The following is a 21,601-nucleotide window of genomic DNA, read 5'->3' as shown; positions in this document are numbered from 1 at the left end:
ACATCTGCACATACTTACCTCAAACATGTGAAAGTGAAATTATCACTTCCTTTTTTTTTTTTTTTGCAAATATTTTTATTGAAAAAAGGAAAACAATACAGTACTTGCAGTTACAGACATACAATTTACCTTTCTTCATTTTTCTAAATAGATATATTTATATATTGTAAAAAAAAACAACAACTAAACAAAAACACTCAAAAAACAAAGAACACAAAATGACATTTATCACATTTGTTTTAGACATCCGGATACATTTCAGAAAGTCTAGACTTAGAGAAATGTACCCTGTGTATGACCTTAAATTGAATGAAATTATCACTTTCATAAGAGAAAATCAATGTGTGCACAATTATTAGACAATTATTAGACAAGTGTGCAGAATTATTATGCAACTAAAAAAAAAATTATATACATTTCTGACATAAAAAAAATAAATAAATCAGTAACCAGTATAGCCACCCTTGTTTTCGATAACACTCATAAGTCTTCCATTCATGGACTCAGTTAATGTCAGTTTCTTGATCTGTTGATGATCAACTTTTTGTGCAGCAGCAACGACAGCCTCCCAGATACTGTTCAGAGGTCTATCGTTTTCCTTCACTGTAAATCTTCCATTAAAAAAGCCCAGAAGTTATCAGTACAGTGGTCAGGTGAGGAAGGAGCCATGTCATCATTCTTTTATGGCCTTTACTGGCTAGGCAGTGGAGTATTTCTAATCTTTTGATGGAGCATAAATATCATGGTTGTGTTTTGTGAGATACAGATTTTTTATGTATCACTGCTTAAAGAAAGTGTCTTTTAAAACCAGGCAGTAGGTTTGGAAGTTGATTGTAAGTCCAACTTCAACCTTAAAAGGTCCAATTATTTCATCTTTACTGACCTATACTAACCCCATCTCCACCTTGCTGGTGTTTGTGTTAAGGTGGAGCTCTGTGCCTGATACTGGGCATGTGGCTGAATCACCTTTACATTCTACAGTACATTACATTTACGCTGCATCATGTGGCAACATTTGTATCTCTTTATACATCTGATCATTTGAGGGTTGAGGGCCTCGCTCAAGGGCAGCAGTGGCAACTTGGTGGTGGTGGTGGCATTTAAATACTTCCTGGCCCAGTCTTGATGTTTCAACTTATGTGTTTTGTTTCATGGCAGACAGGTTTCAACCTTGGTCATGTCTCTGAGCACTGAACACCGTGTCGTTTTGGCAGTCCAGGAAGGTTGCAGTTCTGGTATATGACAGCACTGAAGGATAAAGGGTTCCATTTGATTTTTCTCACACTAAAAAACGCTGGGTTGTTTTTTCTACCCAAGCGCTGGGTTGAAGTTTGATTGGCCCCTCTCCCAAAGTTCACCGTGTATTCAGCGGCTGTCAGCTTCGTGTCTTCTCTTCTGAGTGCTGGTGACGGTTCATCCTCCTTGTGCATTTAAAGAAAAATGATGTTAAATACAAGGTCTCTATACACATGTTCACTCACCTAAGTCACATATCACTGACAAATTATCACTATATGTAACATTTATTACTGTTACCGTGTTACGGTTACACTCAAACTTTCAGGCTGGTCTGAGGTAAGATAATTTAGCTGAGAATAGCCGCTAGAGTTAGCCACAGAACCCCACCTGTGTGTGAAAAAAAAGGGCTAAGATGTCTAAGCTTTTTATCTTTCTCTGTAGAATGTTTGCAGGGTGATGAAGATGGTAAAGTGATGAATGAAAGCTAAACTGTTAACTGTAATGCTAGATGCAAGCATTTAGTTAGGTTGCTAGCGTTAGAACTTTATTAATCTCACTCCATCCGACCGCAGCATGCGCTGCAAGACCACCAGACTAAGCAACAGCTTTTTTCCTCAAGCTATTAGACTTATCAACTCACTTAAAAGATAACATGGACATGTTTAATTTAACATAACAAACAGCACAAACATAAATACACACAATATAATCATATATCTCCATGCTGCTAGTTGCATTTGCACTTTACATCACGTATATTTATTGCACTTAATTCATTCTAACCACCATACTGCATTTCCTGTGAACACTGTAATATTTAAGTGGTAACCCGCAACACTCTAAATGTCCCATGTTATGTTTACTGTCTCACTGTCATAACCTGTGTGCACCCCTGTTACTGTTACTTGTTGTGTCTGTTTGTTATATGTGAGTTATTTGGACTACTTTAAAAAAAATTATCCTTTTGTGCACATCTGCTGAGTCTGAAGAACGAAATTTCGATCCGATGTGTAAATTCTGTTTGCATGGTCGTATTGACAATAAAACTGACTTTGACTTTGTTTGAGACAATAAAATGCTGGGGTGTCACAAAACACTGATCTTCTCACAAATATGTACACCTGCTAACCCTCCTGTTTTCCACTAGCTAGCAAATTTCTCCTGCGTTTCTCCCGAGTTTTAACAATATTTTAAACCTTTCCCCCTTTGGTAAGTATACAAATGTATCACCAGTAATTGCATGTAAGCTAACCAGGTAGCCCTCTTTAACCTAAGCTGCTTATGACTCAGGCTAAATTAACTATCAGTCAACGCGCCAACTACAGGAGAAAGTACCACAGCTGTACAGGTAACTACTAGATGAAGTATTAATATTTGGGTGACTGTAATGTGCCAATATGACCCCAGCTATGACATTTTTTAGTAATTGGCTTAAAATCAATGCAGACCACAAGATCAACTAGTTCGACATACTGTAAAAAGCCTATCCTAAAAGCCATGCTTATTTAGCTGTTTTATTTTTTGGTAGTAGCTGTCTCCATGTTTTTGTTTCAGGTTACCTATACCCTATCTTAATGGACAGCTTTGTCATTTTTTATTTAGTATAAATCCTATTACACACTAAATTGATAGTCGTATTCAGTTTAATCTTTGCTATTAAACAAAATCTTTTACTTTCTTTCATTGCTTTCTTTCTAAGGTTGGAACCAACATGGTGGAATACCTCCAGCAGGCTGAAGGGTCAAGGCCGTACCCCTACATCCTGACGTTGGGAGATGATGACCAGCGCTGCTCTCAGGCATTCGTCATTCTGGTGGGACAGGCTCTGGAGCAATGCACATCACTTGGGGCGGTTGATGTGTGCTTCAAGGCATTTTATATTTTTGATATTAACTGTCCAGAGCCAGGGGTAGCTCAGTGGTTAAGGCATTGGACTACGGTTCGGAAGATCCCAGGTTCAAATCCCACAACCACCGAGTTGCCACTGTTGGGCCCTTGAGCGCGGCCCTTAACCCTCATGATGTGTAATGAGATAAAAATGGAAGTCGCTTTGGATAAGAGTGTCTGCCAAATGCCCTAATGTAAAGTAGTGTGCACCTGTATAGGACTTTTTGTAATGTTGCTATGAAATAGCGAGGCCTACTTGAAAAGTCATAGACAGTGTTTGTATGTTAAAACAGAACCAGGGCTGAATAGTTTTGTTCTGTAGAAAAGATATCTAATGTCACAGAGAGATCCTGCTCTGTAGAAGCTGCCTCAGCCTATTTGTGTTATTACTCCATTCTGCCCTTGTGAGTAATAGTATAGTAATGATGTCGCTGTTGATTATCTGTTCTTGTGCTTTTGAAAAATAAACGTTTTTTCTATAAACATTTAATAGGATGTTGTTTATTGCGTATATGTATGGTTTGCAAAACTTTTACGTTTTTTTTTTTGTAAAAAAAACCCAGTATATCAAAGTAATTTAACTGTTTAATAAACTTGGGTTGTTTTTTTTTTACAGATTCACTGTAAAACATGAAAATAATAATAACCTATTTGTGAGGTAGAATTAACCCAACATTCCAGTTAAATATGACCCAGCATAACCCAGTATTTTTTGCGGGGCTCATATCTATGAACTGTACTTTTTTTATGAACTATTTGCGTCTTTTTCCTTAAAAGTTTCTTGCGACCCTGTTGACTATTTGCAAGAATATGTTTGGTGGCTCTGTGATCACACCCCAATACCTTAGCAACTTCGAGAGTGCTGTTGTGTCTTTGAAAGACTTTGTATAGTTGTTGACTTTTTAGAGTCAGTTAAATTTCTTTTTTGGTCTATTTTGCCATTTTTGAGGGAAAAAAGCTAACTAATAATCAGGCACACTTTAATATAAGGTGTTAATCTCCTTAGGCCACACCTTGACTCACTACAGTGGTGTGAAAAACTATTTACCCCCTTCCTGATTTCTTATTCTTTTGCATGTTTGTCACACAAAATGTTTCTGATCATCAAACACATTTAACTATTAGTCAAAGATAACACAAGTAAACACAAAATGCAGTTTTTAAATGATGTTTTTTATTATTTACGAAGAAAAAAAATCCAAACCTACATGGCCCTGTGTGAAAAAGTAATTGCCCCCTGAACCTAATGACTGGTTGGGCCACCCTTAGCAGCAATAACTGCAATCAAGCGTTTGCGATAACTTGCAACGAGTCTTTTACAGCGCTCTGGAGGAATTTTGGCCCACTCATCTTTGCAGAATTGTTGTAATTCAGCTTTATTTGAGGGTTTTCTAGCATGAACCGCCTTTTTAAGGTCATGCCACAACATCTCAATAGGATTCAGGTCAGGACTTTGACTAGGCCACTCCAAAGTCTTCATTTTGTTTTTCTTCCATTCAGAGGTGGATTTGCTGGTGTGTTTTGGGTCATTGTCTTGCTGCAGCACCCAAGATCGCTTCAGCTTGAGTTGACGAACAGATGGCCGGACATTCTCCTTCAGGATTTTTTGGTAGACAGTAGAATTCATGGTTCCATCTATCACAGCAAGCCTTCCAGGTCCTGAAGCAGCAAAACAACCCCAGACCATCACACTACCACCACCATATTTTACTGTTGGTATGATGTTCTTTTTCTGAAATGCTGTGTTACTTTTACGCCAGATGTAACGGGACATGCACCTTCCAAAAAGTTCAACTTTTGTCTTGTTGGTCCACAAGGTATTTTCCCAAAAGTCTTGGCAATCATTGAGATGTTTTTTAGCAAAATTAAGACGAGCCTTTATGTTCTTTTTGCTTAAAAGTGGTTTGCGCCTTGGAAATCTGCCATGCAGGCCGTTTTTGCCCAGTCTCTTTCTTATGGTGGAGTCGTGAACACTGACCTTAATTGAGGCAAGTGAGGCCTGCAGTTCTTTAGATGTTGTCCTGGGGTCTTTTGTGGCCTCTCGGATGAGTTGTCTCTGCGCTCTTGGGGTAATTTTGGTCGGCCGGCCACTCCTGGGAAGGTTCACCACTGTTCCATGTTTTTGCCATTTGTGGATAATGGCTCTCACTGTGGTTCGCTGGAGTCCCAAAGCTTTAGAAATGGCTTTATAACCTTTACCAGACTGATAGATCTCAATTACTTTTGTTCTCATTTGTTCCTGAATTTCTTTGGATCTTGGCATGATGTCTAGCTTTTGAGGTGCTTTTGGTCTACTTCTCTGTGTCAGGTAGCTCCTATGTAAGTGATTTCTTGATTGAAACAGGTGTGGCAGTAATCAGGCCTGGGGGTGACTACAGAAATTAAACTTAGGTGTGATAAACCACAGTTAAGTTATTTTTTTAACAAGGGGAGCAATTACTTTTTCACACAGGGCCATGTAGGTTTGGATTTTTTTTTCTCCCTAAATAATAAAAACCATCATTTAAAAACTGCATTTTGTGTTCAATTATGTTATCTTTGACTAATAGTTAAATGTGTTTGATGATCAGAAACATTTTGTGTGACAAACATGCAAAAGAATAAGAAATCAGGAAGGGGGCAAATAGTTTTTCACACCACTGTACATAAATACACATCACCTTCCGCTTCTTGTGTCTGTGTACATCAAGTCCCCTGTGCGATGAGTATATCACTATCTACAGTAAATATGCAAAGAAAAGGCCGATGATTGAACGCAGACAGTGGCATTTCTCAGACTAGGCTACTGTGTATTTTGACTGTTGACACTTTGCACCTTGTGTGTGCCCAATTCTGTTTTCTTAAATGGAGATGTGCAACAAATGCGCTCACAATAGCTAAACACCCCGTCACGACGACTCTGCGTTTTCCCTGCACATCCTTGTACAGCAAGATAAATTATCACAACTTTTTCGAATGCCACAGTGGAACTGTAATTCATGTGCTCATTGTTACCTAGCAACGAAAGATGCCACAAGAGCAAAAGCACAACAGCACTCTGGAAAGAAGGAGAAGGCAGCACAGCTGGAGATTTATACACTTTTTAGTTTTTTGTTGTGAACAGCCCCTTAGGGCACCATGTTCATTTAAGGTCAGTTGGTTTAATCAGTTTATTCAGGAATCAAAACAAGCACACTTTGCATGTGTTTAAGCATGATAATCACACAATGATAATCACACAATGATAATCACACAATGATAATCACACAATTTTCTCTTGTAGTTACATTTCTTTTTTAAACACCTGTAAACTTTGTAAATGTTAAAAGTCCGAGCTGTTTAGGTTTAAATTAAATAAAGCCATTTGCACTAACTTGTATGTATTTCAAATGTAAGTTGCTTTGGTTAAAGTATCTGATTGTAGTCGTCACTTTTTTTTCCATTAGACTTGACTGTATTTTGTCTCAAACTGCCTTAATCAAGGATGTAGGTTGCTGGTGTAATTAATTTTATTACATGCAATCATGAACATATCAGCCAGGATATCACAGAGATTTCGTAGGCGACTGCTATTAGGCGACCAATTGTACCAATTGTGTCCTGCAACATTTTCGGACAGCCTCCACTATGAGAAGCGATCAATAATCCCATCGTTTTCAGTTTCTGTTCCATCCTCTGAAAAACACTTTAAGTGTGCGTTGGGAACATCATATTCCTTCCTAAATACACTCTGAGATTGCTTAGATTAATTGGTGACCCAGTAGGTCTGCACTAGGAAGACGCACTGTAGTGTGCACTACCATCCTGATGAGAAGTCGAGTGACTAAGTGAAGGTTTACGGCGTTAAACAGCACAATAGCTAGCTAAAGTCTGGTCCCTACCTTATTGGTCCGACTCTGAGACTTCCCAGCCAGTTTGTAGTGCCACATATTGAGGGGCAGTGTTGGGTAAGTTACTCAAAAAAAAAAATCTACTACAAATTACTAATTACTACTTTAAAAGTGTAATTTGATTATATTACTGATTATTACATAAAAAATTAATCAGATTAATAATTGCGTTACTTATAAGTTACGCCTCAACCAGTTGTTATTAATGTTATTGGTAACTGTAATTAAATTACATGCATTTAAAATGGAATGCGTTACATTACTGAGTTATCAGGACAAGAGTATTAGATCACAGTAACGCGATACACCCAACTCTGTAAAGGAGCACATTGTACGTTGTTTTATTCCAATTCCTTCATCTTAGCAAGAGCTTTTACTCAATATTTGGACTTCTTTTGAGTGAATCATCTTATTATCTAACACTTATTAAACTTATATCTATTTTTTATTTGACTCTGTAAATCTCAATTGCAAAAATGACCATTTTTTAAAGCTCTATATAAATAAAACTGAATTCACCTTGAATAGAAATCTGTACTGACTTACTGAAGATAATCAGCACAACAGCACGACCTTGTGTGGGAAATTTTTATTTTCACACAACAGTTCCACAAACACTATTTATTAATAACAGATTATGATTTGTTTTTTTTTGCTTCACCAAAACATCCTTCCGCACCTTGCGAAACTAACTAACTGCAACTGGCGGAGCTGCCGACCAACAGTTAACGAGCAAGTTGTAAACTCTTAGCGGTACTCTGTAACCAAAAGGTGAGGAGAATAAACCATGGAGGTGGTGGACGGTCCTGAGAAACCCATCAGATTTACTATCTTTACACTTTAGAATATCAGCTCTGTTTACTTCTGGGTTCCGGGGTCGAATCCCAAATAGCATTAAGGATGTCCAACCCCTTGTTCCACACACCAAGTAGTGCCGTTAATCAGGGATTAGAGAGGGATTTGGGATTCAGCCTTATATTAGGGGCTAGTTAGCTTTGTAGCTCGAGGTAGCAGTAAACAGAAAAACACAGACGGTTTAAAAGCGATTCAGACCAACTTGACAGCAGTTACTAAGAAGACAGATTGTTTAAGATGACTTAACGTTTTGATGTCAGATCAGGTGTGTGTTCTTACTGAAAGTGCTTCTGTGACTGGGTGTGAATGTGGGTTTAGTCAGACAGATGCTCTCTCCTCAGTACTGCGGGCCGTACAGACCTACTCTCACCCACGCTGAGACACACAGTTAGTGTCATTAACCACTGGACAACACCTGGGACACGCCCACTCATACATATGGTTACACGGCACAGTGCTGTTATGCTCTATATCACCACTCAGGCTATAAGATTACTCATTTAGTACTCATTACTGTTGTATAATATACTCTATAAAGAACTTGCTATAGTATTAATCTGTGGAACAGTTTTTAAACAGATTATTGTACACTATAATAAGTTTAAACTAAGTAAGTAAAAAGTAAGATTAAATAAGATTCTTAGTTGACGATGACGTGCCGGAAAGGTGTCCAGGTCAATCCGAGGCTTCTGAAGCTCCACCGTTCTCCATCTCTTTCGGCTTAGAGGTTATAATGGGGGTGCTTTACTTACCCTAAAAAATTTAGATTAAGAGGTCCTTGGGTCAGCTGACATGAAAGGTACAATCAAATTCAGAAAGTGACAGTTGTGACTCTGTAATCGTGAGATAAAGTGAACCAGATGACATTTTTCTCTTACCTGTGACCCTGGTTGGTCCTGACGTGATACCTGCCATGCATCTTCATCTGAGATTTAATTCAATTTTATTTGTATAGTGCTCCGCTCAGATCACAGTGCTATGAAGCTGTAATGATGGCAAGCTTTCAAGTTTAAATCGAGAGTCTCCTCAGATGGTTGAAATAAGAAACAGAGTTTTTTTCTCCACTCCTGGAAAAATGATTACTTTACTAACAATAGGCTCAGTTCGGTCCTCGATGCTGCAGGAGATGTGAGTGGTCTGACTGATAACTTCAGCTTAAACATGACTGTTTAACAAAAGCAAAAACCAAATATTATTATTTAAAACACCTGACAAACACATTAAAGCTGTAGCATAAAACAGGGTAACAGGAAAAGTGAGACAATCCAAAGCAGTAACTCTCTACATGATGCTACTACCACCAGGCTTCACAGGCAAGTCAAGTCGGCTTTTATTGTCCTTTCAACCATATACAGTTCAGGACACGGTGAAACGGAACCGTGTTCAGATTAAATTAACAACATAATGAACAAAACTAACTATCTAAGACACTTAATTAGCTGACTAGCTAAGACACTTAATTAGCACCATAAATGAAAACTATGTAAGAAGTATATATAAGACAGAAACTTGACAGTAAAAGACAACAAAACAAACAACAAAGCGCAGGATCAACAACACAACACAACGCAAAACTCTGTGATAATAAGGTGAGAAAGTGCAATTGAATTGTCCGAGAGATGATAGATGAAGAACAGTAAACTTTTCCTGCTGAAGTAGGAGTTGCTCAAATAACAGCTAATAAATATTGTGCAAAAAATCAATTGCATGTCGGTGTGTGATATTGCCAGATGTTGATCTTCTGAGTGTGTGTGTGTGTGTGTGTGTGTGTGTGTGTGTGTGTGCCTGGGTGTGTTTGTGTTTGTGTTTGTCCAGGTTCCTACACGGTAGAGCAGTAGTTACTAACTACAGGATCCAAGGGTGCCCAGCTTGAGATGGTGAAAATCAACGAATGAAACATTTACACATGATGTTAAACCCCTGAGGATATTAACATGGTGCTTCCACTGAAGATACCCAATGTAGATGTGACTGGCCTGAATTACATGCCATCTCCAGAATAGGTAGTGTGAACTAATGAAAAACACTTTTCAATTAAGACCAACTTTTATTTTTATTTTTACATCTAATTTGACATATTTTTTGGTTTTACTACCTTTGCAAGCTCATATCTTTGGGGCTTAATATGTCGCAAAAAATACAAGAAAATCTCTTATATATATATATATATAAATTTTGACACAAACTTGACACAGCGCTGCTCGAATCACAAACCTGAGCGACCCACTGGGCAGTGACTCTGATAGAAATAGGCCCCGCCCACCACCATATTACATTTTATCCACAATTTTCCGTTGTGGTTTAGAGTGCACAAAGTGAAAGCAGTTTTTTTTTATACTTAGGCTATAACGATATTGGCAGACATTATGAAGTTAAACTTTATTAAATTTATTATGTTTATTTTTCCTTTATGAAAACTGCAGTGTTTGACGACTTTTATTTAAAATGTCAGGACTGTTTAATATTGTTTCTGCCTTGCCATGCCTGGTTTGTACGTGCGCATCCCAGCGCGGTAAAATGTAATATGGTGGTGGGCGGGGCCTATTTCTATCAGAGTCGCTCAGGTTTGTGATTCGAGCAGCGCTGCTCAAGTTGGTCTGCGCATAGAGTGCTTTGTCTGCTCTCAAAATGTCAAACCCCGCGCTCAAAATTGTGGCAGGAATATAACGCCATACTTGAGATAGTCTTTGTCTTGGATCTAGCACTTAAACTTGACCCTATTACTGGAGCATCATGTTCCCATACCTGGTGCTACCTACTAAAATAATCACACCTGGGACGTGGGCTTTAAAGGTCCTACACATCATATTTTTCATTAAAAGTTAATATGATCCTTAGGGTCCTAATGAAAAGTTTGTATTATACGTTAATAAAAAATTCAAAAGGATTGTGTAAAAAAAACACTACTTTTACCTGGTAAAAACTAGCTCTGTTCTCAGCAACCTGTTTCAGTACATGCTAATTTAAATGCTTATGACCTCTGCTGAGCCCGCCCCCCCCCCCCAGTTCTGTGGGGCGTGTCTTCACAACACACGTGGGGTATAGCCACGGAAGTGTAGTCCAGTGCGGGCAATGCTTTGGACTGCATTACCCACAAAGCATTGCCCACAACGCAGTGCTTTGTGGGTAATGCAGTCCAAACTGGAAAACGCTGAAATATAGAGCCCGAGCCTGTTTTCTTCAGTCGTTTTTGATTTGATTTAAGTACGGAACCTACGCGGAAGTTTGTAATATCGCTTGACAACGCAGAAATTAAAAGAATGGACATGCATCGTCTTGATTTGTCTCTCATCACTGCATGGGAATGAATTAACGGGCTGTTACGCTGCCGCGAGCAACAACAACAAAAACAGGAGAAGCTTACTGAGAGAGATACGGACGCGATGTGTTTACTGATGTGTTTACATGACTTCTTAATCTTCGACAGACATCGTTATAAACCATCTAACGTAACAAAGGTAAGCATAATATAGTTTTCCGACTACGTACACAGTTTGCAACTAGACAATCACCTTAATGCATTGTTTATTATAAACGGGCGATTAGGGATTATATAGAGACGGATGTACATAGAGAAGAAGCCATAACCATGTTCTATGAGAGTGTAAGTTAACTTACACTCCGCATTCATCGTGATTATTAGAATAGGCGATCTGCAAAGAGTCATAGTAAAAGGAATCACACTCACTGAGCCTGGTGAAGATGAAGCAGGAACACGAAGCGTTAGTACAGATCCATTTTTAGGAGCAGCTTCCTAGTAAAACCTGCTTTATATTGACCCGCGTTTATAAAGCAGTCTGGTGAAAAATGATTATCGCAAACATGAACACATTTAGGTAAATCAGCGGGGTCGTTAGCTTTAAAAACTAAATTCAGCCACTGCGTCCTCAGTGGCTCAGATACCTAACCCTAGGCAGGTACCCTAGGTCACTAACCCTAGGTAGTGAATGACGACTGCTGTGTTCGCTATTACACCCAACAACTGTACACAACACTCGCTTAGGCGCCATTTTGCTCCAGCGAAGAAAAACAATGGCCGACAGCTTCTTCTCACTCGGGGCGGGTCTTTGCTAAAACACCAGTGTCAATCAACTAGTGTAGGAGCGGCCTCTGTCGGTTTGGCGTCACATCTACAGGCATTTGTGATTGGCCTGATTTCAGAAGGGGGATGTTACTGTAATAAATGAAAAGAAAACCACTGGGCGGCTCTTTATCATCGTAGAGTGGTTGTGTACACACTCTCCTAACACACAGTTCAGTCCAAACAGCTTAAAAAAGTGCATGTAGTGCTGTATGACCCCTTTAAAGTAGACGCATGGCCAGGTGTGGCGCATCTCTCCAACACAGAGCCTACAGTAGGAACTGCACATGAGGGTGACTACAAATCTGCCTTTTAGAACTCACAGATCGGTCTGTTTAGAACATGGTGATGTATTTCCCTGTGGATCTGCCCCTCACAAGACCCACATCATTATACTTCCAGAAATTTCATGTCTCCAATGATTCTCTTTATTAGTGATTGAAACGTTGCAGGTGCCCTAGAGTTCTTTTAGTTAATGTTCGATAATTGACACACATCCTCACTTTTTGCAAATAACCACAATTGCTGACGCATAAGAGGTTTGAGATTTGGAGATAATGCAATTCCACTTAAATGATGCAAAATATATCTCTGTTGCTGTTTCCCTGATTGTACAGTTAAATGCTTTCTTTCTAATTAAACCACACTGCTCATTGGTATGCCATGGCCTTCATCTTACTGAGAGACTGGTAAACCTCCTTTTTCATAGGGTAAATAGTGAAAGTGCTTTAAATTCTATTCTTGCTTTCTCTAAATGTTTACGACATTCAAGATTTCCGGTTTCCAATTTCTAAACAAAAACAGGCTTTTTTCCTGCCTGCTTTTGGATTTAATAATGACAATTCAGGACTCTGGAAAAGAGACTCTGATTACTGTATTATACACAGATTGTTTGCCTGGCTGACCTTGATGTTGATGATCTTTGCCGTATCTCTTTGTTTTGGCGAAAGATCCTCAGCTATTCATTCACAGACCTTTCACCTGTTAGTTTACCTTTTGCAATTACTTTCTAATCATTTGGATATAAAGACTTGAGCACAGATCGTTTTCTCTCCCAGCTCTGAGATTATGGAACACTTCACTGTTGATTCTTGAAGACAGTTTAGTAGTTTTAGGGTCTGTTTTTGTCCAGTCTCTTGTTAGTTGGTGGTTTTGTCTTTTATTGCTTCTGTTTTTGTATTATGTATTTATAGATAATAAATGTTAGTTGGTAGGCATTAGAATGTTTACTCAGACTGCTCCAGCATGTGTAAACAAGTGTGAAATGAGTGTCGTTGCTGCCCTCTAGTGGAAATCAATAAACTCAACACCTGTTTAAAGCAGAACATGAATTCTGTAATGAGTCTCACGGGTGGCAGAACCATGCAAGAATGCTCGCGCAGATCCGCAGGCTGCTACCCCACAGAGTTCAGAACGGGCAGCGGTAAGCCATCAGCCATCTAGACATGTGGTTGCCAGGCGACCCTGCCGCATAGGCAATCAGCGTGCTTCATCTGGTGGAGTGTCTATTTAAGCGTCCTGATACCTGCGCACTTTGTGCCATCATTAGATAGCACTGATAGAGGTATCAGGGCCAAAGACAAAGTGTGTGTTCATGTTCAAGACGACACAAAGGCAAAATCACACATAAATCCTCAGTAAGGGCAAACGGCCCAAAAGGATGCAAGTTTTATTTTATTTTTTAAAGCCCCATCGTTGTCAAAAAGACGGCAGAGCTCTGTTTATTTTGTGTTTTTAGTTTTCTTTAGTTTCTCTTTTAGTAACCAATGAATAATCCCATGCTACAGTATCTACAAATGAGAAGGTCTTTCCATGCGTGTTATTAGCACTAACACACTAACTCTTATTGCGTTGACCCCCTCAGTAGCCCTTATTAGTATTGGTATGTCTGTTAGTGCATAACAACAAGTAGTATTATCAGAATCATCATTGTCATCACGTCAAACTCATAGTGAAGGGCAGTACACAGTGGAAAGAAAAAAAAGTACTCCATGATGGTTCCTGATTTTTATTTCTTTCTACATTGTAAAGGAATGCTGAAGGCGTCCAACAAATGCATTAATCTCCTTTGAACAGTTAATGGTGAGATGTTTCTGCTACTTCTGCTCTGTAAAGACTTCATAACGCCTCTAATCTAAGGTGCTGGTTGTTAATTGGTCATTTTTCAGGCTGATAACTCTAAATGAACTTCTCGTCTGAGACAGAGGTAGGTTTTGGTCTTGTCCTCCTGGGACGGCCTTCATGGGAGCCAGTCTCATTATGGTGCTTGATGGATTTTGCAAATGCACTTGACAATACTGTTCTCGCAAGAACTATTACAGAAAGGCCGACCTCTGTGTCTTAAAATAACAACTAACTCTTGTCTTTGTTGTTGTTACGTAATTACCTAATTCCATATGTGTTATTTTATAGTTTTGAAATCACCAGTATTGTTGTAGAACGTAGAAAATAAATCACTAAACAAAAACACGGAAATTTGCAAGTGACCCCAAACTTTTGAACGGTAGTGTGTGTGTATATACAGTATATATATTCTGCTGAAAATTTTACATTTTATAAAAGTTCGTCTGATATGTACAGGAAACATAAATGTCTTAGTTGGAGTGTGTGATGTGTTAAAGCAATCCAAGTTTAGATGCAGCTGGGTGTGAGAGTGTGTGTGCGGGGGGAGTAGATGCCACTGTGTGTGAGAGATCAGGAGGTGAGAGATACTCTCTCTATAGGGCTTCTGCTGAGAAAGAGTTCTGTAGCTCCTCCTCCTCTTCCTCCCACAGCCGACCACCTTCATCTCGTCCTCGTACAGGAAGCGTCGTTGAGCTGTGAGAAGTTTTCAGCCTCCTGTAGATGATACTGATCTTTGCACCAGGTGATCAGTCCTACTGTGGAGGTGTTACATTAGCACACTGGATGATGATGATGATGATCAGTAGAAGAGAGTGATGTACTGATATAGCAAACAGAATGATGTACTGTATATACTGTACTGTACCTGCAGGGAGCGGACGTGTCTGTTAGTCCAGTCAGGTAAGTAGGTTTTATGAATATAACTGAAAAAATTACAATTATCACTCCACTCTCATCATCTTCTTCATTTTGCCTTGGGTTAGCTTGTATGAGTCCATGTCACCCAAGTCCTGTGTTATAGGCATCGGTGCGAGATCTCAGAGCGTCGCGGATGGTCTAATTTAAAAACGGCTTCCGATTGAGAAACGTTCTGATGGTCATTTTTTGCTTGGTATCATCCGCTAGTCTCCCAATAAATCCCACATTCACTTCCGTAAATACGTTGATGTCATCAGAGCTGTGCCAGAACATGTTCCACTATTGGTCCATCCAGCGTGCAAACTCCCTCTGAGTTGAAACTACCTGCTTCAGGCTTTTAGCTGTCAACGTTGGGCTTTGTAGTCGTTTTTTTTTTTTTTTTTTGTAACAATGGTCCAGTGTCCTCTCACTATTAGTGGGACTGGTGATATGCTGATAAAAGTTCGGCGCTGCGTGTTTGAGGTTGACGCTGTTAAAGTCTCCTGCCACAATAAGTGCAGTGCCCCAGTGTTGTGGCAGGTGCTGTGTGAGTGCTTCATGCAGCTTTTTCCTAGTGGTTCCAGGATGGGTGTGCAGGAGCGTGTGAGAGGAACAATGTCCTGTTTCACCAGCTGTTGTTTCAGCCATGTCCTGGTGGAGCAGAGGATATTGCAGGACCGAATGTCTCTCTGGATCTTTACCCTGGCCCTGAGGTCATCAAGCCTGTTTTCAAGCGACTGGATGTTGGCGAGCAGGATGCTAGGCAGAGGCTTGCGGTGTGCACGGGCTCTCAGCCTGTTCCTGATGCCGGCTCGTTTCCCCTGGCTCCACTGCTTCGGGGGGCGTCCTTTGTTCTTCCTCAGAATTTCACTCGTCCAGCTTTAACCCCCCCCCACCCCCCCCCCCCCCCCCCGTAACCCCCGTCCCCCCAGCCACCCCCCAGTTTAAGAATGAAGTTAAATAGGCCTGATTTAGATGGTTTTGCCATGTGTGATATGTGGGGTATATCAGGGAGAGAATGTTGCCAAGCAGAAAGAATATGATTTTCATAGCAAGTCTTCCAACACAACATTTGATTTTAAAGTTCAATATGTTCTCGTTGTGTCATTAAAAAAATGTAAAATAAGAATTTTTGTTTGTTCCTATCTATCTTTTAAATTAAACAAGTTGCATTAATTAGTTTGTCCCCTTTTATAGGAAAGTCAGATAGTTTTAAATTCCCTTTTATTAATTTCATTATATATTAACTATAATACTGAGTTATTACTGTATAGTTATCAACAATCATGAAAGATTTGTGCCCACAATATAAATAAATAAGCAAAGAGATATTGACACCAAATGATGCAGAGTTAAGCGTTCCGCTGCTTTAAATTAAGCGTAACATGCGCTCCTGAGTCCTGAAACAGACAGAGCATTGACTGACTTTAACCAGTACATACTTCACTGATACACCTGACATTTGTACAGATTGTATTTATAAACACACTGTATAATGTTACCCAGCCAGTAAGTGTCTGGAGGTGCGGCGGACACAACAAGCAATAACTCTTCTTCTCTTACTTCAACTTAAAACAGAATTCGGACACTCATCTTTTAAACTTACGGTACTCTGGATCTGTCCATCTACAGTAACCCTGTAGTTTAACACATGACCAAAAACAGTAAAGAAGAGTATCATTCTCAGATTTACATTCGCAACAGATTGGGGAAACATGGGGATCCATCTTATTTATGAAAAAACTATTTTTTTATGCTCTTTGGACATGTCATGCTTCTACCAAAGATCATAAATCATAAGATCATAAAGTAAAAACAGTGCATTTTGCACTGAGGTTAAGATAATTGCATTCTGCTCGGGAGACCCGGCCAAATGCTTCATGCACAATTGAGGGCTACACGTGTCACGGCTGTAGGCGAGGCATAATTGCAGATGTGAAGCTGTTGAAAGTCTTTAATAATGAAAACGAAACATAAACAACCAAACTATAACCATGGAACCTTAAAAGAGCTAACTATGAAACTATGACAAAAACAGAACAGAACAGGTTACCAAAACAGAAACCTTACAAAACAAAAGGAAATAAGGAAACTGGCATGACTCAGAGACAGAGAATATTCACAACAACTTCACCAAACAGATCAACTAAACACACGACTACTAAATAATCAGACTAAACACACGACTACTTACACTCAGACTAAACACACGACTACTTACACTCAGACTAAACACACGACTACTAAATAATCAGACTAAACACACGACTACTTACACTCAGACTAAACACACGACTACTTACACTCAGACTAAACACACGACTACTTACACTCAGACTAAACACACGACTACTTACACTCAGACTAAACACACGACTACTAAATAATCAGACTAAACACACGACTACTAAATAATCAGACTAAACACACGACTACTTACACTCAGACTAAACACACGACTACTTACACTCAGACTAAACACACGACTACTTACACTCAGACTAAACACACGACTACTTACACTCAGACTAAACACACGACTACTTACACTCAGACTAAACACACGACTACTTACACTCAGACTAATGAGCTGCCTCGGTTCAGGCGTGTGTGTGTGTACGACCCACATTAATCACCAAAGTTTGGCACTTTTAAAATAACAATAAACATAAGAGGTGTTCCCTGAGGATCCACTTCTAATAATCTATAGAGCAGCAGTATGTAGGATAGAGTTAATCATATCGGATAGTGTTAGTTTATAATTTATTAATAATGATTAAACACCTCACTAGAATAAAGCCCTGTTTGTTTATAAGTGTTTCTCGTGAGTGGAGTCGAGCCTGCATGATGAACGCCTGTGCTGATACACACTCAGTGACCCTGGGCTTCTCTCAGTCTTCGTTAGACACTCTTCCCACGAAAAGCATGTTTTTGTGCTTTGATTATTCCAACTCTAAAAGGGGCGGGGCTTAGTTATTACCTGTCAATTCTCGAGCTGGTACTGAACATGACACTCCAGCTTTTAAAATCGTTTCTCTTACATTAAAATGCCCCAGAAGTGTCAGTACAGATAGAAGTGTGTGTGTGTGTGTGTGTAAAAAAAATAACAGCAGTAAATCAGAAACTTACTGTAAGATGCCTATTAAATTATTTACAGTAACAGGCAAAAGGAAATTACACACGCAGTGGAGTGGAGGGGCTGTGGGCGTAATGTGGTGTGTGTGTGTGTGTGTGTGTGTGTGTGTGTGTGTGCTTCTTCTTTGTGACTTAAAAGCCTTTGAGGGACGTGTTTTTGCAGCAGAAGAGATGAAGCGTCTTCCACTACACGCGCTCGCCCTGCTCTGTGTGTCGCTCCACTCAGGGTACTGTTCAGGTGTGTGTGTGTGTGTGTGTGTGTGTGTTTAGTGGGATTTTGTCTCATGGGACTGATTTAGGATGATTTTGAAAGTATTTAGTATTAAGTCTAACAGAGTGGATCATCTTTTGATTTTCTTTAGCAGTGTTAAGCTCGGTTGCTCTGGTTATTAATTTATAAATTATAACTGCTTAAACAAATTAGGACAGTTATTTAAAGTGTTAAAGAAAGTATACACACATGAAAAATCCTACATTTCAATGTTATTAGCTAATTTACTTTTCAGCTTTTTTTATTTTTATTAGTGTAATAATTAATGAACGACTTTTAGAATCAGTAATGCATGGTTTATTAGTGCTTTATATCTCTATTAATATTTTAAAGCTGATGTAATTTTTAATCATTATTATAATTGATTATTATAATTTAGATTATTATTGTTAGGTATCTATTTTTCTGTTTATGCTATGTTTACCTAAAGGGTAAATAAGATTTGATCTGTTGATGTTTATATGTGTATGCAAGTTATGTATTTAAATATAATATACAGTTTAAGTGTGGTTGTGTGTAGAGGGCAAGAGACGGTGTGAACACATGCTTGTGCGCATTGGGGAAAATGTCACCATCAAGTGCAGCATCACAAACCCAGATCAGCATGGAGTTTACCTGTACACACAGCGAGAGGAGACGTAAGTGTGTGTTTTATTGCATCAGGAATTCTCTCTCTCACACAGGAGACCGTTACATTATGTACATTAAATGCTATAATGTTTTCTAGGTTTATTATTTTATTTACAATCTAACATCTCTTACACTTCTACTGTTCGCTCTACTCTTCTACAATCCTCCAAAACTTATACAGCAGTAAAGAGGAGACAGTGTTGTACTATTATGGTCTTAAACAAACCCTCACTCCTGAGACACCCTACAAAGACAGAGTGGAGACAAACAGGGACTTTCGAGACTTCTCCGTGTCCATCAGGAACGTGAGCAAGCACGACATGGGATTTTACTGGTGCAGATTTAACAAATTTGATAAAAATACCAACAGTACTGACACGTTTCTCTTCGTCCAACCAGGTAAGCAGAAGAGTTTGATTATCATTATAATACAGTATATACAGTAAACTTTATTCTATGTAACAGTTTGATTCGGTCTAGCAATCAGACACGTAGCATTCCAAGAGTGCTGATGTTCTGGGACATTTTAAATCAAGTGACATTTGTTGTCATTTCAACCGCACAGCAGGTACAGTACACACTGAAACATGACGACACTCCTCCAAGACCATGGTGCTGCATAAAACTACAGGCTGTTTACTCTAATATATTACAGATTTTATAAATTATACTAAAACCCTGGGCTACATAAAGTGCATGAGTACAAGCATATTCACACAGTGTCTGTGTATCACTCTACTCTGACTGTCTCCCTTATTTTGCTTTGGCCAGTTCTTACTCACCATCAGGTCTCCCCTTATTCAACAGCTACAGTAACATCTGGATAACATCTGTAAACAATGAGGGCTTCTTTATTTTAGTCAATTTGTCAACCATTTTGCCAAAAAAAAACAACAGGTTTGTACATTATATTTTATCAGCGGTTTGTGTCTTTTACAGAAATTATACACACATGTAAAGAGGAAGGTGATATAAAGGAGTATAAAGAAGAATGTGTTTGGAAGAAGTTTGCCTACATACTTGCCGGGATGTTCATTTTCACTTTGATCATTCTGGTGGTTGTACTGGTATATACACACACACACACACACACACACACACACACACACAGTCTCACATAATTGTTGCTTAAAAGAGAATTCTGAACATTTATGTTCTCCTCTCTCTCTCTCTCTCTCTCTCTCTGTTTGTCTCTGCAGGTGAGGATGTGTACGGATCGTAGAAATGACACACCGCGGCGCCAGCCCTCGAACGGTGTGTATGAGGTCATGCGTAGCAACACCATGACTGCACTCACCAACCCGGCGTACGAGTCCAGCAAGAAACGCATTCAGTCTCAGTCATGCTGATGGTGTAAGATTCGGAACATTTCACTCTCTCACTTCAGACTGAAGCGAAGCCACGGTTTCGCACCCACTTCAAAGTGTGTCTTTAAACGACACCAAACAACAACAAAGTGCACTTTTAGTTCAGTGGTGAACTCAGCAGAGCTTTTAAACTGAGGGGGGACATGTGTTAGTTAGAATGGATGCAGATGATAATAAAATAATTATCTAATAATAATTATTTTTCTACTTTATCTGAGGTAAATGTAGCTGGCTCTAACTTTATTTATATAAAAATCGCTATTAAACATTTAATAATAGTTAGCGAATTCATAATCTTAGGCATAAATGTTTTTTTTCACTGTCTCACTGTCTCACCTTTTCACTGTCTCACCGTCTCACTGTCTCACCGTCTCACCTTCTCACTGTCTCACCGCCTCACCTTTTCACTGTCTCACCGCCTCACCTTTTCACTGTCTCACCGCCTCACCGCCTCACCTTTTCACTGTCTCACCGCCTCACCTTTTCACTGTCTCACCGTCTCACCTTTTCACTGTCTCACTGTCTCACTGTCTCACCATCTCACTGTCCTTAGCAGTGCAGTGATTTTATTCAGCAAACAGTAAACATGTCTGAGGTAAATGTGGACGTTCTGGATGGTTCATGTCTGTCGTTTTTACATTGTCCATACATTTGTCCATACTTGAATTCTACCTGCACTTATTGTCCCGTTTGGTGTCCCAGTATTATTTCAAAATGTAATTTACACTGTATGTAAATATATGATGTTTGTGCATTTTATATAAGATATATTTTTATGAAATAGTGGAAAAGAACAAAAAATATATATATAAAAAAACGAGTATATTTTTTTATCGATGGATAAAACCATATTGAACTTTTTTATGATGTAGCTTTAATAAAACAAACATTTACATTATTTTGCCTTTTGCACTTTCTGCCCTCCACCGTTGCAGCAGCTCCAAACAGATTAAATGTTTAGTTCTTGTATGAAAAATTAGCTCTGTGTAATTTTCAGTAAAAGTAATTAACTAAGAAGTAACTAGCCAGTAAGCTAACATGCATTTTAGCTTGTTGGCTAACAAGCAATCTCTTTCCTCAGACAGTAAGGAAAGTACATTTGATTTGTTCTCTCTCTCTCTCTCTCGCTCTGTACTATACATTAATACAGTAACACAGGAAGCTTTGGTTGGTTCAACACCTAAATTTAGTTCTTCGGCCCATTTAAAAAACCCTCTGGTGGTCTCGCTAGCTAGCTTGTTTGTTA

General features: G+C 39.1%; 1 protein-coding gene across 1 annotated transcript in view; it reads left to right on the top strand.

Moving 5' to 3' along the window:
• Positions 1-21,247, top strand: part of LOC128527014 (uncharacterized) — a 29,378-nt gene extending 8,131 nt beyond the window's left edge. The window contains exons 5-7 of the mRNA XM_053499277.1: positions 19,170-19,387; positions 19,928-20,055; positions 20,188-21,247. Coding sequence (XP_053355252.1) covers positions 19,170-19,387; positions 19,928-20,055; positions 20,188-20,337 — 496 coding nt within the window. The 3' untranslated portion in view covers positions 20,338-21,247. The remainder of the gene's footprint in view (positions 1-19,169; positions 19,388-19,927; positions 20,056-20,187) is intronic.
• Positions 21,248-21,601: the final 354 nt, after the last annotated feature.

Source organism: Clarias gariepinus, chromosome 6, assembly GCF_024256425.1.
Source record: "Clarias gariepinus isolate MV-2021 ecotype Netherlands chromosome 6, CGAR_prim_01v2, whole genome shotgun sequence".
Lineage (NCBI taxonomy): Eukaryota > Metazoa > Chordata > Actinopteri > Siluriformes > Clariidae > Clarias > Clarias gariepinus.
This window is presented reverse-complemented; position numbering and strand designations above follow the sequence as displayed.